General features: G+C 34.7%; 1 protein-coding gene across 2 annotated transcripts; it reads right to left on the reverse strand.

Annotated features, from left to right (window-relative positions):
* Positions 1 to 6,888: 6,888 nt before the first annotated feature.
* Positions 6,889 to 17,546, reverse strand: LOC131595807 (uncharacterized). 2 transcript variants are annotated; one of them, XM_058868287.1, is made up of 10 exons: positions 17,376 to 17,546; positions 13,965 to 15,933; positions 13,741 to 13,878; positions 12,097 to 12,168; positions 10,995 to 11,036; positions 10,767 to 10,850; positions 8,618 to 8,725; positions 8,391 to 8,483; positions 7,988 to 8,067; positions 6,889 to 7,905 (listed from the first exon to the last, which is right to left on the reverse strand). In XM_058868287.1, the coding sequence occupies exons 2-10, from the start codon at positions 15,831 to 15,833 to the stop codon at positions 7,116 to 7,118; spliced, it is 3,276 nt and encodes a 1,091-aa protein (XP_058724270.1). In that variant the 5' UTR covers positions 15,834 to 15,933; positions 17,376 to 17,546; the 3' UTR covers positions 6,889 to 7,115. The 2 variants fall into 2 exon arrangements, with proteins under 2 accessions (XP_058724270.1, XP_058724269.1); XM_058868286.1 differs by having other exon boundaries at positions 13,965 to 15,941.
* Between the last annotated feature and the right edge of the window lie 329 nt (positions 17,547 to 17,875).

The raw sequence follows: 17,875 nt of genomic DNA on the forward strand, positions 1-17,875 counted from the left end.
AAATAATTGTCCCAATTGCTAAGGTATCCTCGCATGATGCCTAAAATATTAAATGACTATTTTATCCTTCCCTTAAACTACCTGCCCTCTTTATGGCAAGGGACAGTCTTATGGCGAACGATACTCTCGATGACCCTTTCACATCCATTTGAAAGACTTCCTGCCCTCTCATGGTATAGATAGATCCTTTCGCCCGAAAGATTAAAAGAACAATTTTTCTAACTTAAGGGTAATTGCTTTTTAATTGCTTGCTCAATTCAAATTCAAACTCTTTTTCCCACTAATTTTCGAATATCTTTTCAAAAAGACTACGCTTATTTACAAGCTAAAGTTCTTATTTAAATTTCTATTCACGCCCTACTTTTCAAACAATTCAAACATTTTTAAAAACAAAGTGAGCTAAGCAATTAAGAGCCCATGGAAAACCATGGATGCAAAGGGTGCTTTACACCTTCCCTTACCCCCCGAACTCAAAATCTTTAAAAGGTCTTTTTCTGTTCTTTTAGCCTTTCTTATTGGATAAAATAAAAGTCGGTTGCGACTCTTGCTTACCGCACATTTCAATAAAGTCAGTTCACCGTATTACAGCTCCCAAAATCTTATATCATGCATTTGAATTATTATGTACTTCTAATACACCACCTTAATTCAAATGCTTCAGGTTCTTCATGCCCAAGTCCGTCACCAACTTCTTGAACACAACATTTATGACTCCTTTTGTCAACAAATCCGCAATTTGTTCTTCGCTTTGACAGTATCCCAATATCAGCTTTCCTTCACACACCATATCCCTCAAGTAACTTCATGTCAATATGCTTGCTCCTCTCATGTACAATGGGATTCTTAGTAAGGTTGATGGCTGAAACATTATTAACCAAGAGTGTGACAGCTTCTCCAACATTGTTGTCCAACTCTCTCAATAGATTCATAAGTCACACAGCTTCGCACGCACATAATGATGCAGCAATATATTCGGCCTCACAAGAAGAGAATGCAGCCACCAGTTCCTTTTTAGTATACCAAGAGATTAGTGCTCCTCCGAACATAAAGATATAATCAACTGTAGACTTTTAATCATCTTTATCTCCGCACCAATTGGAATTGATATAGCCCGACAAATCGCGTTTTCTTCTTGTATCTACTGCGGAAAAGAGAATTTCATAGCCAAGAGTTTCTTTGATGTATCTTAGGATCCTCATAACTGCTGCCAAGTGAGACACCTTTGGTCTATCCATGAATCTACTCGCAATACCAACATTAAACGTCAAATCTAGCCGTGTATTTCACAAGTAATGCAATAATCTAATTAATCTTCCATATTGTGTTGGACCCACATTCTGCTCATCTTCACTTTTGGATAGATGTAACCTTGCTTCAGTTGGGGTATTGGCAGCATTACAATGCTCCATATCACACCTCTTCTAGATCTCAAGTGCATACTTCCTTTGGTGCATGAGCAATCCCACTTTTGACTTGTGGAACTCTATGTCAAGGAAGTAAGTCATGATCCCAAGGTCACTCATTTCAAACTCTTCCATAATTTACTCTTGAACTTAGAGACACTTAACCCATGACTACATGTGATCAACGAATCATCAACATATAAGCAAAGTGTGATCACATCTTTACTTGCATCCGTCTTCACATAGACACTGTGCTTGAAAACACATTTCTTGAAGCCAACATTAACTAAGAAACCATCGATATGATTGTTCCAACCTCCATAAGCTTGTTTCAAACCATAAACTGCTTTCTTCAATTTGTAGACTCTTCCCTCTTGATTTGTCACAACAAAACTAGGGGGTTGTTCTACATAAATTTCTTTCTCAAGTGGACCATTCAAAAATACATATTTCACATCCATTTGATAAATTGACCAATTGTTGCAATTTGTAATGCCAACAACTAGCCTCATCAAAGTCTATACCTTCTCTTTGCAAAAATTCCTTCACAACTAGTCGAGCCTTATGCTTGACTATTTCACCTTTGAGATTTGCCTTCATTTTATACACTCGTCTCACACCGATTGACTTCTTTCGTTCCAGTAGATTAACCAACTCCCAAGTACTATTTTTCTCAACCAATTCCAGCTCTTCTTTCATCGCACACCCATTTTGGATCATTTAATGCCTCTTATGTGCTAGCGGGCTCAGATTCGGCCATAAGCGCAAAGTGAATGAAACCACCATCATCAATGATCTCATTATCCCGAAATACTTCACAATCTTGGATTCTATGAGGCGAACCTTTTTTCCTAGTTGGTCGTCTACTATTTTCCCCGATTTCGTTTTTGACAGGTTGTTATGCAGAACCTCCTGCAACATAATTTTATGCATTTTCATTGCCATAATCAATTACGGGATTCTGGTAATCGATTATGTCATCTGCAAACCCAATTCTAGTAGCCTCCAGTATTAGAAAACTGCACCCGTAATCGATTACGCCATTCTAGTAATCAATTACAGGACCAGTCAAACCAATTTTTCTGCTATCAAAACGCATTAATTTTTCGACCACAACATCACGACTAATCACGGTCCTCTTGTTTGCAACATTAAAAATTTTATAACCTCCAGTAGGATGATAACCAAGGATCAACATATTTTCACCCTTGTCATCCAACTTCTTTCGAAGTTGGCCTAAAACGTGTCAAAATGCTATGAAACTGAAAACTCTCAAATGACTTAAGCTTGGTTTAAATCCATATCATACCTCTTCAATATTAACTTTATTAAGCTTCTTTGTATGGCACCTATTCAACAAATAAGCGACTGCGGGAACGGCTTCATCCCATAGCTCCTTCGGCAATTCTTTTCCCTTTAACATGCTTCGAGCCATGTTTATTATTGAACGATTATTCCTCTTTGCAAAACCATTCTACTATGGAAATTAGGGTGGCAAAGTCTCATGCATTATCCCCTCTTCACCGTAATACTTACCAAACTCATTTGAGGTATATTCCCCTCCACCATCTGTTTTGAGAATTTTGAGTTTCTGACTACTTTGCTGCTCATCCATAGACTTTAATATTTTGAACAAATCAAATACCTCATCATTTCTCTTGATTAGGTATATCCATAGTTTCCTACTAAAATCATTGATAAAGGTGACAAAGTACATATTTCCACCATACGAGTTGACTTGCATTGAATCACACACATCAGAGTACACCACCTCAAGGTGAAGTTTGGTCATATGACTTGTACCCTTGGTAAAACTACTCTTGTGCAGCTTCCCTTGCACCCACTCTTCACACATCTCAGTTGGAACGTTGATTTTTGGTAACCCGGTTACCAACTCATCCATTTGTAACGTGTCGAGGTCTCGAAAGTTGAGATGTTCGAGACGGTAGTGCCACAATCATTCTTCTCGACTTGCCTCTGTAGCGATACATGTATGCTCCATCACCTTCAACTCTATCTAAAATTCCTATTGGCAGCCATAAGCGCTTTAAGGACTAAAACCTCGTTTTGGTCCAAAACGCGCAAAATCTTGTTTTCCGCTCGTAATCATGTAATTCTTATCAAGAAGTTGGTCGATCCTCAAGATATTACATTTTATTCCTGGAATGTATAGCACATATTTGATCAAGGAATTCCCACCATCCCTTCTCAAGATTAAAACATCACCGACCCCGTCGGCCGCTAAAATGGTATTGTCCGTGAATTTCACTTAATTATTCGTGGCTTGATTGATTTTGACAAACCAATACTTTATAACTCTCATATCTGTTGAACAACTAGAATCCAAGTACCACTCATCACTGCCTTGGAATCCATCTCGAACTGTTACCATCACGTTTTTCTCTGACGCGTTTCTACTGCATTTTTCAAATTGGTGCAACCTTAAGCGTGGTATCCTAATCCATCTCTCCTTTGTGGTCATGACCAGAAGCATGTTATCCTCATCCATCTCTCCTTTGTGATCATGACCAGAAGCATGTTATCCTCATCCATATCCTGTCGAGCAACCTTAGCTCCGTTGCTTTAATTTTCCCTTAATTTCACATTAAATTTTTTTGCAAATGACCAAGTCTATTACAATTGTAACACTTCATATTACTCTTGTCAATTCCCTAAGTGTAGTTTCCTTAACCACTACCTTTGGATCTTATCTCACCTCTTTTCCCTATCGAACCCTTTGAATTTTTTGAATCTTTTCCACCAAAATTCTGGAAATTTTCCTTTCCTATCAGAAGGCCATTCTCCCTTTGATCTTTTACTATTCTCGTTGAACCAATCTTGCAACGCAATCTCCTATTTAGCTTTGTTGTTTCCTCTTTCATCCATCATTTGTTCATTAACCTCGAGAGATCTTTAAAGCTCTTATTTTCTCAATGTTGAAAGGTCTTTTGAATCTTCAATTGCCATTACAATGTTGTCGAATCTTGACGTTAAAGAACGCAAGATCTTCGACACAACATTCTGCTCCAAAATAGTTTCCCTGCAAGACTTCATTTGATTCACCAAACGAGTAATGTGCATTACATAGTCGTTGATTTTCTCCTTCTCTTCCATTTGAACCAATTTAAACTGTCGCTTGTGAGTTTGTAACCTCACCACATTTTCTTTATCATCCCCTTCATAAGCTTTCTTCAAGATCTCTCACACTTGCTTTGTCAAATCGTAATCGCCAAGTTGTTCAAATTTTCCACCATTGACACAAGAGTGAATCAAGAAGAGTGACTTATAATCTTTCTTCTTTTCTTCCTTGTGTGTAGCCTTCTTAGCATCTGTAGCTTCTTCCTCAAGTTGATTAACTTCATTATTAACCGCTTCAAGAACATCTTTATATCCAAATAACACCTTCATTTCTATGCACCATTTATCATAGTTCTTCGAATCAAAAGTTGGAAGATTAGTGGGGACTCGGTTGTTGGAAACGATAGCCATCTTTGCAGCAGATTATGGATCGGAACCAAGGCTCTTGCTGCCAAATGTTGGAACATACACAAAACTCTATGGTGAATCAATGGATTAAATGAGTTAATTGGAGAAGATGGGATGAATAACTAGAGAGAGAGAGACACAGAGAGAGAGAGAGAGAGAGAGAGAGAGAGAGAGTAAATTGAGAGTGAGGAGAAAATTTATAGCAAATAGCATTAAATTTTCAAATTACAATTGAGGGATATATAAACAATATTAACACAACAAGTGGGATACAAAACAACTTAAAATCAAGCCAAAAAGCTCAAAACACTGGCTCGTAATCGGTTACGGAAAACACCGTAGGCGATTACGCCCACGAAACAGCTAATTCGTGCATTTCCATAACAACTTATTCTTTTAAGTCGTTTCCACCAAAATTCTCCCACAAGCTTATGTTAGCGCAACAGTCGGGGGAGGGCCGAGAGAGGAGTGTTCTTACTTAGTGGGACTTTCCTTTGAGAAACACACTTTTGTGGGAGACACATTACTTGTCCACCTAAAACCTTAAGGTGATATGTGAGTTCTCACACTTATAAATGATCAAGTCACCAAATTTATATCCAATGTGGGACTATTTCCCCCATACTATTCACACTTGCTATATTCTCAACACTCCTCCTCAAGTGTGAGTCGACAAAATGCTTCTCCTCAAGTGGAAACTCTTCCTTCCACACGCACTTTTACTGTCATTGACTCTCTTCAACGGGATACTTTTTACTCACATGGGGGACGCATACCCATGACCATGTGGGGTAATTTTTTATACAAGTAAGTCGGTCCCTTTCTCGAAACCAAATGCTCGTGATACCATTTGTTAGCACAACAATCATGGGAGAGTCGAGCAAGGAGCGTTCTTACTTTGTGGGACTTTCCTTTGAACAACGTACCTTTCTATGAGACACGCCACTTGTCCACATAAAACCTTAATGTGATAGGTGAGTAGGTTCTCCCACTTATAGATATTCCTTAATCATCTGGTACCGGCTGAAGCACGAGGTACAGTAGTTCCTAGCGACTGGAGTTGTGCATACGACTACTTCTAGTGGTATTTTAGAGTGTCACATTCTTATATGACATCATATGTTAAGGAAGAGCCATTTAGATCAGCTCATCAAGAGATATTAGAGAGGGACAAGTTAGGACAAATCATGTTGATGTGTTGCTTATATATTGTCGTATTATAGATCTTGCACGAAAGGGTATAAACAAAAGAGACTTTCTAGAATGCAGTTCTGAAAGGACCATTATAGATGTCATTCTTATTAAGGCACGGACGATATTGCAGTACAAAATACAACGAAGGAACAGGGGATCTAATATACTTATTAGTATTGGATTTGTATTAGAAATTGGGGATAGTATTAGTGTTTGTTATTTTGAGTGTATAATGGATAATATTATCATTAATATAGGGCATTTTCATCTCATTACATAAGTGCTTGGCTTAATTGATAAAAAATTATCATAGTATAGTTATCATAGATGGTTTATTACACAGGTGTTTTCTTGAAGAAAAAATGTTAGCATTTATTATGTATATAATGAATATGAAAGTATATATCCGTATTTGATACAGAAATATATCTCTAGACTAAATTACATCAAAAATGTTGGTGTCTCAATCATCTAGGAATGATTTGGGTGCAATAAAGGATAAATCCGACAGTGCATCTTCGAACTAATTTTTAACAAAAATAAAGGCATGGCTCATTTACGCATGAATTTGATGTAAATAGGTACATCCAAAACAAAATTAGTTGTAAATTTTCCTATATGTAAGAGCAACGAATCATTTTTTAACTATTAGAAATAAAGACAATAGTTTAAAAGGCTGTAAGATGCTCTAGTAATTAATGACTAATACCCTCAGCTAATATTGAGAAAAGTGTGACCCTGTTAACCAACATTTAAAAATACTTGATAATAATAATACAACAAGTTTAAAATGAAAAGAAAGAAAAAAACAACAAAAAAAAACTTGTATAAAGAATATCTCCAATTAGCATGACCAATGCCAAAGTGAAACTGAATTAAAATGACCAATTAAAATATAAAAAATACCTTTCTCACAAATCTTACACCAAAGAAACATGCTGATATAACCCATCAGACTAATTAATCAGTTCTTGCACTCCACATGGCTCTTTATGTTCTTATAACCAAATGTTACCCCTCACTTTGAAATGCTCATTTTGTAAATCTTGCTCTGTATAGACTCAGGGCAATATACTGAACTGTCACCATCCTGCCGTCAAAGAAACGTCTATGCAAACAATGAGCTGCTGAACGGCATGCTTCGGTTCTTGCGTACTCAACAAGAACAGAACCTGGTTCAAATGTAATGTTGTTAGTATCATATTCACCTTCATCTTCCTCCTTAATGTCCTTTTTAGGACCAACTAACTCGGAACTAGTATCACATTCAGAAAAGCCTTTCTGAAATGGACAAACTGTGTTCTTTGAGTCCATATTGTCACCCACTATCTTTTCAACATCAATATCGTTATTGACCATGTTAGCATTCAACTCTGGAGCATCAAAGGATATATCATGATGATCAGGACATCCTTGAATGGTACGACTAGGCATACCCTCGTCAGTATCTTTAACTGTTGCATCACTTGCAAGATGTTCTTGTTCTTCACATGCAGTATTATCAAAAACTTCAGCATTTTTATCAATATTAACATCTGTATCATTATCATCTTTGTCTTCTTCTAGATCTTTTTCATAATGGAGCTCCATTCCACTTGTTCCCATAGAACTAGAGTATGTAGCCTCTTCAGAAGAAGTAGATTCTGCATTATTAGTAACAGTGCGAGTGAGTAAAGAAGCTTCTTCAGAACCCGCATTCTTTTTAACTTCTTCTGATCTGGTTGCAACATTCTTGTCATTCTTTTTAATTTCTTCTGATTTGGTTGCAACATCCTTGTCATCGCTATGCCTGGCTACATGAACTGATTTAACAGTCCCAAATCTGCAAGACAGTAAGGACTTCATATAACAAATATTTACCATTATCAATATTATAGAAACTTCAGAGAAAAATTATTAATGACCTTGCACATTCCAATCGTACATCCTCCAAAATTTCCTCGATTCCAGTGTCAGATAAAGACAATATAGACTCCACTGTGAACTGGTCATATTAAACAAATAGAATTCAAAATCTAACCATTAAAATATTCAATTTAACTATGTGTATAATTCTCAATGTGGTGAAACTCACATGTATTTCACTCTTCAATAGTGTATTGAAAGACAAATTTTAAAGTTTTGATAAAATTTCTCTACTTTAATAAAAATGATAACAGTACAAGGAGTAATGCAAATTAATCCATCTTACCCTCAAAAATATGTTTTAAAGCTGACCGAGACTTAAATAGTAGAAAGGGATTAAGAATGCCACTGAGACTGAACTGGAACATAAATTAATTTCATAAATAATAAAAAATTCTGTACCACATTTTTAATCTCCAGTACTTCTGTTGGCTTGCTGAGCAGTGGCTTTGCATGCTCTGGAATGCTATAAGATGGTGGTTTGCCATCATTTTCCTGGAATATTTCCATTTTAGAAAGTACCAATATCCAGTTATAATTGTAAAAGCTATGATTCAAAGGCAAACAAGGAATGAACCACATCCAAGAATTGAATCGAGACTAAAAGAATGAACAGATGGGAATGTTACCATGGGTGATGCATCAGGCATAGCCTGAACAACAGTTAATACTTCCCCTCCCAGCTTCATTCCATTCAAACCCGCACAAGCTTTGGCAGTAACAGAGTGATCCACATACTGACAGTTTTTCAAGTCAGTGTTAATATAACAAAAATAAAAACTACAATGGGAAAGGGGGAGAAATAAAACAAGAGGATGAAAAAGTGCCAAAATCCAATAAAACTAAATAAAAAGACGCATGTTGGCTTTGAGATATTTTTTCTTAGAATTGGAAAGGATGCTGAAAAGAAAGAATAATTGCCTTTAGAAGACCTAACAAGGGCTTAAACTGATAACTAATGGAAGAAAACTGCACTCTGCCAAAATTCATAAATTTAAACACTATCTCATCAAGTTGTTTAACTATTGCAACTTGCGAGTGAAATCGGTGGCTGACCCCAAATTAGTTGTTAGTTAGCTGCAGACTAGGAGTAGTCAATAAGAACTGTTTTTCTGTTGAAAGTTGGCCCCATATTTATAAATAGGGAAAATGTTAAGTTACATCATATTTCTCATTCAAAGAATAAACTCCTCCAAGTTTAATATACGAAAAAAGAGAAAGGATGTAAATTAGTTGTTAGTTAGCTGCAGATTAGTAGTAGTAAATAAGAACTATTTTGCTGTTATAAGTTGATCCTGTGGTTATAAATAGGGTCCCTCCCTTTGTTTTCAGGAATTCGTTTGTTTAAGTTTGTATTCACTAGAGAATGCTCTAGTGGAAGGGGACTAATTCCTTGGTATATCTTTTCTTAGCTATCAATAAAATCCAAGGACGAGTAATTCCCATTCAAGGAACCTATAAGAAAATCTACAAGCTTAATTATCCAATCAATAATTATAACACTTTTCCGATAAATATAATTATAACGCTTTTCTATCCAAGGTACAAAAGGATCAAATCCTTTGCAACAAATTGGTTTATTCCGGTGAGAAGTTCTACATATAACAGTTCAGTTACTATTGCTAGAATATATTTAAACATATCTCGTTAAATCAGTATTCTATCGAAAAAGTGCTGCAACACTTACACTCCCTTTCTTGTGTGGTTGAAATACATCTATAGATATTACCGCTTATGGAATGTGTCTCATGTGAAATAGTGGAATTTACATAAATTTCACTAAATGACAGAGTATTGAAAAGAGACTGTGACAGTAAGTATTGTTATACCTTTTTTATTCTATCAGGAATTTAGAGGAACTTAGATTATCTCTTAGGGATTTATCTTCACATTTCCTTAATATGGCCTGATCCCACCAGTCTTCAATCCTAGATTACAACGTTGGAAGATTTTTCTTTATTCTAAAGATTTGATTTGTTACAGGCTAAAGCTTTATCTAAGCTGGAGGGGGAGTGTTAGAATATTTAAAAAGCATATCATCACATTACTCTTTCCTATAGTAATTTAAAGTAGCCGAGACTATCAATTAAGATTTGTTTCTATATTTGTTTACACATCCCGGTTTGTTTCCTTGCTTAATAAAGATTAGGAGTTTAGTATTAGAATAAATAGGGACTAGTATTTTAATTTTCAGAACATCACTTGCAGTCGGCACCCAAAAGGATGAAACCAAATAATTTCAACAGTGGTTTCCAATGTGTAACACAGAAGTAAGCATACAGTAAGTTGGTAGTACGGATGATAAATCAACCAAAAGTCAGAAGTTTGTTTTGATTACTTTTAACTAACTAGCTTGTCTTCTGGATTGGAATAACAAGAAATGGTCCAGTTGTTGATTTAAGTTTTCTATGACCATTCAATTGGCTTAGACTAGGGATGTATGAAACATCATCTTAGATGACTGTGTTATTTATGGTTTTCAAACATAAGACCCCAACCAAAGATCATTTTGGTATAGAAAAAACATAAATAGTAGAATTGTAACAGGGAGCATAAGATCCCACCAAATAGACAGCCATGGTGTTACTTACAGAAGAAGACTAACTGAAAGGCAGAAAGGAAACAGAAAATAATATAGAACTATTTTATCATACTACTTCCATTGTAGAAACTGTTGAAATTTGAAAGAATAATAAGATGACAGTATTTATCAGAGTACCCCCAGATTAAGGGGGTAATACAAAACTACTGAAGGAAAAATAAGAAATGCAACCTTACCTCAACAAAAGCGCATCCATTGCTGACCCTAGCCTCAAAGTGGTAAGCCTTCAAAGATCCAAACACACCAGCAATCTCCATAAGCTAAAGAAGAAATAAAATCAGCCTTAGTCATACAAAAGGTAGGTAGTAGATTTGGTAACAAGAAGTTATAAGGACACTGAAAAAATCTTAAGGAATATTCAAGATTAAATACTTAAAAGGACTTTTATGTTTCTTAATGATTACCATATCTGAAGAAACGTGATTTGAAATTCCACCAATAAAGACCTGCCACAACAAATAAAATACAATCAGTACACAAACAATTAATTGACCCAAAAATAGAGAAAAAGACATGTGATTATAATTAGCGGAGTCCTTGTCAAAAATCAAAACCCATAATACACTTGAAGCTATGAATTACAGAAACAATAACCGAAAAGTCAACATAACAGGCTAAAGAGATACTTTAAAGACTGCCATCTCACGGCAACGACTAAATTTCTGGCAGAGACAGTGGAGAGTCATCCCCAAAGAATCATGCTCTAGAGCAAATACCAAAGAAAAACAAAAAATGGTTTTGAATTTGGATTGTATTAATATGTTGGTATGGGTCTCTGGGCGAGAAGAGGAAGTGAATAATGAGGAGTGAATGTACGTGGATTAACCAAAGAACTTTCAAAATAACAGATAGCAGGTTGATGACATTTGTAACAAGCTGAAGGTGGACACCGGTTAACTGGTTCCAGGGGCAGTGGTGGTCATTGTTACTAATAATGGTGCTCTTATGACTTGCATCTTAACTTTTATGCCAAACCTTGCATATGCTATATAAAAGCAATATACCTTTTCATATCTTCTCTATAAGCTTCTTTTTAAACAATTTTAGAATTATATACAATTACATATATATTGAGGTTTGGGTACTATAAACTGAATCAAATATGCTATTTGCATATAGCTTTTACATATCGCTATATGCAAACAAAAAGATATATTGACGTTATACTTAGGTTTTCTCATATCTTTTCTATAAGCTTCCTTTAAAACAATTTTAGAATTATATACAATTACATATAAATTGATGTTTGGGCACTATATAAACTGAATCACATATGCTATTTGCATAGAGATTGTACATAACGTTATATACACCTATTTACTGCATTGAAACTTTGTATTCCACTGCACAACGAAAAGATTAAGCCATGTAGTATGAAGAGTTCGGCAATACAACCAGTAATTAAAGACTATCAGAAGAAAACGGTACATGCTCAAGATTTGGCTTGCTTGACACTTGCATGTATGAATATAAAATTATCAACTCAAGATAGTTTTGCAGGCATACCTTGTTTGGTGAATTAACTACAACATCACTTATTGTGACAGCAACTTCCACTGATCGCTCTGGTTCACCAGTCTGCATGAAAATAGTAATTGTCTGAAAACCTGTTCATGGATGATAACCACAATATACCTTAGAATTGCAATGCTTATGAATTGCATTAGCTTGAAATAAGTGAGTAATATAATAAAATAAAAAGAGAGACCAGTTAACATTAACTTTAGTTTAAGATAAAGAATGAGAGTGACATAAGTAACATAGCAAACAAGAATGTAAAAACATAAAATATTATAAATGTACTGAAATTATATTCCTTACAATCAATATCCTTACTTGAGTAACCACTGTATTATAAATTTATGAAATTTTATTCATTCAAGAACTCCATGTGTAAATACAATCAATATCATACGCAGCATAAAAATGTCTTAATTGGTTACTAATTTACTATACATGAAAATATCAGTATCCTTGCTAATTTTATGAAGTTCTCTGGTCCTATTGTTGATGAGTTACTTCATGAAATATATGGATATCACAATATCTTTCTAAGTTAGATTTAAAATTTGGGTATCACTAGATTATAATGGGAACATTTTCAAGATTGTCTTTTCAACTCATGAGGGGCATCAAAAGTTCTTTTTATGGCTTGGCTTAATAATTGCACCAGCAACCTTTTAAGCCTCTAATGAACCAGATTTTTAAGCCTTCCCTTCAGAAGTTTGTGTTGGTATTTTTCAATGATATAGTAGTTTATAATTGTGATTCAAGAAGCCATACTAATGTTACATAAACATAGATATTAAGTCAAACAGATAGCACTGTATATATTTCATTTCTCTTTTATATGGACAAATTCCCTTTACATTAGTAACAATCATATACTCCCTCCAGAATTAAAAAATAAGCAAAATTTGATCAAACTATGTATATTAAAAATGTAGTTGATCACGTTTAATTTTTGCAATTTCCATTTTTTTTAAAGGTGTATTGTCTAAACTATCCTTATGACTAATAAATTTATTAATTGAAAATATAAAAAAAGTTAAATGAGTATTTCAGAGATATCCTTAAATACGGGAGAAGTAATTAACATTTCATTTTGAAAACTATGATGTAGAATTTGCTTATAACACATTCAGGAGGGAGTATCATTCAAAAGAATCCACAAGTACATATTAAATGATTAATGATCTATTTAAAACAAAAACATCCTAGAAATATATATATATATATATATATATATATATATATATATATATATATATATATATATATATATATATATATATATATATATAGGTGGAATTCAGCAATTTCATATTGAAATACCACCATCATCACTACATCAATATACAAACCGATTACCAATTAAGATCATAAACGATTTGCAAAACGATTGCAACAACAAATAAGACAAATAGAAAAATAAGTGGTCAGACAATTTCATTCATAAACTTGTTATGAATGCCCTTGCTTAGACTTTTGAGAAAATTAAATTTTGGTAGTGGAAATAATAGTCCGTAGTATATATGAAAACAAAAATGAATTTTATGGGAAAAAAATGTCAAACACTTTTAATAGTTATTATGTTGATAAGTTATATACAAAAGATTAAAGGGATATATACAAAATTCTCATTCTTACTGCAAACTCAACATAGTCTTTGGGACGTCTAATTTTCACCATGGAGCCAAATAGTCTACTTCCATCAAAAGAAAGGGCAGCTGATGCATCCTCAGCTGTAAGGAATTCCACAAGCGCTTGGCCCCTATCTTTATGCACCTACAGCAAAGATATGCAACAAACAATTAAAATCCATTACTTTATTGGGGGGAAACTAACTTCCATGTTTTGTGCTGCAAACTTACAATACAGCTGATGCATGGCCTAGTTTGTTGGATATGATTTAGTCTGGAAGAAAGCAGGTTATTGAAACAATCCATCACAACTTTCTCAGAAGCTGAACCAGGTAAATTCTCCAGATAAAGCCTTCTCAAAGGGCGGGTAGCTTGTGTCAGTTGGACCGAATCAATAGTGGCACTCTTCCCATTTGATACCACATTAAAATATGACACTGGTAGAGGCTTCACGATGGATGGATTCTGCGAAGTAGCGGAAGCTAAATCATGCATGCTGGACAACACACTATTATTTGATAATTGAAAACCAGAAGAAACAATAGCTGGAGAAGGATCTGTCCCTACAGGAGGAAGATCCCATCCAGCACGTTTCTTCTCCGGAGAATGCTTAGATGGTGGTGAAGGTGAAGGTGTCTTAATATCAGTTTCACTTTTCCTCTTTCTTGGTGAATAGCCACCAAGTCCACTAGTAGAGCCACTGTGTCGATATCCGCGATGGTGACTATTTGAAACATTAGTTGATACTCTATTTTTATCATCAGAATGCTTTTTTCTAGAACTATCTGTCATAGAAGGCATAGACAAGTCTTTGCGCTCTCCATCTTGATTAGTCTTTCTATGTGCCATTGGTGAAAAAGAAGGAGACCTTCTTTTATCCTCACAATCCCGACTTCTTGACCGTCTACTTGAACCATTAGTTGATACTCTATTTTTATCATCAGAATGCTTTTTTCTAGAACTATCTGTCAGAGAAGACATAGACAAATCTCTGCGCTCTCCATCTTGATTAGTCTTTCTGTGTGCCCTTGGTGAAAAAGAAGGAGACCTTCTTTTATCCTTACGATCGCGACTTCTTGACCGTCTACTTGAAGCATTAGTTGATACTCTATTTTTATCATCAGAATGCTTTTTTCTAGAAATATCTGTCAGAGAAATCATAGATAAGTCTTTACGATCTCCATCTTGATAAGTATTTGGAGACCTTCTTCTATCCTCACGCTCCTGACTTCTTGACCGTCTCCTCTTCATGGTTGATTCTTCATAATGTGACTTCACCTTTTCCTGCCTGTTCTTCCTTTCATCAATGTGTGGCTTATGATGCTTTGCAATATCTTGTTTCCTTAATGCATTCTTGTCCTGATTTACATCATCTCCACTTCGATATTTTCTCTTGATTTCTCTTTCATAATTCGCTCTTGTTTCCCTGTTGATTTCTCTTTCATTTTTTGCTCTACCCTCTACATGAATATGTTTTTCTGAGTCTCTATGTTGCTTCTTTTCAGGTACTTCTTCAAAATCATTGCTTAACCACTTTTTTGTTTTCTCCCCATCATGTCTATCTCTGTCATGCTTCCTTTCTGTATGATACTCATTACGATTATCTTCCCCTTCAATGTGGTTCTTTTTCTTTATTTTCCTTTCAGATTTTGATCTATCTTTTTCTGCATAACTATCCTTGTTAACTGAATCTCTAGAATGTTTAGTCCCGGCTTTATTTTCAGAAATTTTACTCATTTGTTCTTTTTTTTTCCAACCACGCCTCTCCTTTCCAGTCTTTTCTTCAGTTATCCGGCCTTTATTACTTAAACCAGCACTTGATTTGGCTTCTAAATTATTGCTTGCTCTATCTCTCCCTTCAGTTAAATCATCTTCCTTTACAATGGTGCTCTTAATCTTCTTTCTAGAACTTACATTCACTACTTCCTCTGAAGCATGTTTCTCCATGCTAAAGGATGGAAGCTTATGATGTTTATGGATTGTTGGAGACTCAAAATGATCAGCAATTTTCCCTAAAGAACCTTCAGGTGAAATATTCCTCACTTCCTTGGCAGGGTCTTTTACATTTTCAGGCACTTCTTTATTTCTTCTTCTATGCATAGCCTTTTCAAAACCAGGTCTTGTGTGGGCTGTACTATCTTCATAATTATCCACAGAAAGCCTATTACTTTTTCTGTCCCTCTCCTTCAAACGGTCAGTCCTGCTCATCTTGTATGATATAAACAAATGATAAAAGAAATTAATCACTTTAATATAAGAGATTAAGAAGAGCATTAGTGAACTGACATGTTGAACTCTTGAAACTATCCCAAGATCATTTTGGATCCTCTCCTCCCCTTTTTCTCTCCATTTCTCTCCTTCCTCTATCTCTCTCTTAATTTTATTTTCTCTCTAAAACAAAAATGATTTTATAATTAAGAGAGAGAGTGAGATTAAGAGAGAGATAGAGAGGAATGGAGAGAAAAAGGGAAGGAGAGGATCCAAGTCCATCCCAAGATAAAAATGCCAAAATCCTAAGAGACAGTACAAAATAAAAATAAAATGATGTTGACCGTAATAAGTTAATATATACAATGATTTATATCACTAAATGTAAAGCAAAAAGTTCCATTTCAAGAATATGTTCATCAATTTCTTCTTGAAATGTTATCGAGAGAAGGTTAACAACAAAAGGAATCCAAAAGATATATTTGTTCCTCATATGGTTACATTCTCGGGGAAGTTATATATGGACAAATTAGCAACAAAGAGATAGAAAACTTAAAATCCAGAATCCAGATGACGATTGTCAAAAGTAATGCAAAATGCACAATAGGCATGCAATTAATTAAACAGCACTGCTATAAGATCGTAAGATTTTGGGAGTTAAATCGGCCGCCTGTTTCCGGAGCGTAAGATTGTAAGATTTTGGGAGTTAGAGCGAGATCCCGACAACCATGGACCTAACCTAAGGTTTCTAACATGTGGTATGGTATATGACCTTCTTTATTAAAGCCTTCTAGTCATGCTAGTGCATTTAATGTTGAAATTACATTACATTTCATATACACGTGAGACTATTTGAAAGAGCTTATGGTAACATCTTATTACATGTCCATAAGTTGTTTTCAACTTATTTTCATAAGCTCTCCGGCATTAGATTAGAAAAATAACTTATAGCTTATATGAAGACATCCAGACATTATTTTATCTTTTGCTATAGAAATAGTTTATACAAAGCCCTTATGCTTATAAGCACTTAATTAAGTTTCCAATCCAGATAAAGCCTAATAAATGGAGAAGATCCTTACTATAAGCACTTAACTAGTTCTTCATTTTCGTTTTATCCTTTTTGAACCAATCCGAGGCATTTTTAAGCCGCCTCTAGTTCCTACACGCATTTCAGGAAGCACACAAACTGCTAGTACTATTTTCCATTCAGAAATCGAAGCTACAGAAGCATTTATTTACTGTTCTATTTTCAATGACCTAAACTATAATCTCCATATGCTAAATCCGAATTGCATTACTCCTCAATCCATTTAACTAGGGTTTACGTTTCCCTCTAAATTGCGTGATACATTTCAAATCTCATACCCTAAAGTGAAGGTGCTTAATTTTATGAGTAATACAAGGTCAAAACGCGAAGAGAAGAGAGAGAACCTGGAGAGAGAAGGGTGAGAATGGTGACGGTAGTAGCAGCGGCGAAGAAAGTGGGAACGGAGCACAGAACCTCAGCCTATAGCAGTCGCCATATCGATATATCAATACTTCACTCCACTGTTCAGCCTTTGAACAAAAAAAGACTCGTTTTCGTCACTCGTTAAAAAGAAATAAGCAAAATACATTTTCTGTTGATTAATCTTTTTAATTTTTTTTTTCTCTCCAATTTTTTTTAAGACTGCTAAAAAAACAAATAATTGATAAGTAATGAATTTATATTCAGAACTTGTTAAATCATTTGATACTAATAAAGAGAAATTTTATTATCACCTCAAATATTTCAGCTTTTTAATATTGATATTTTTAAAATGATTTTTTTTCTGATGTCTTTCATTATTTTAGTCTAAATTATAAATTTGAGGATAAAAAATATTTTTTGTTGGTTTTTTCTAACTCACTTTTCACTTTTTACTTTTTATTACTTTATTAATATTATTTTA

The sequence above is a fragment of the Vicia villosa genome, linkage group LG4, assembly GCF_029867415.1.
Source record: "Vicia villosa cultivar HV-30 ecotype Madison, WI linkage group LG4, Vvil1.0, whole genome shotgun sequence".
NCBI classification, from domain to species: domain Eukaryota; kingdom Viridiplantae; phylum Streptophyta; class Magnoliopsida; order Fabales; family Fabaceae; genus Vicia; species Vicia villosa.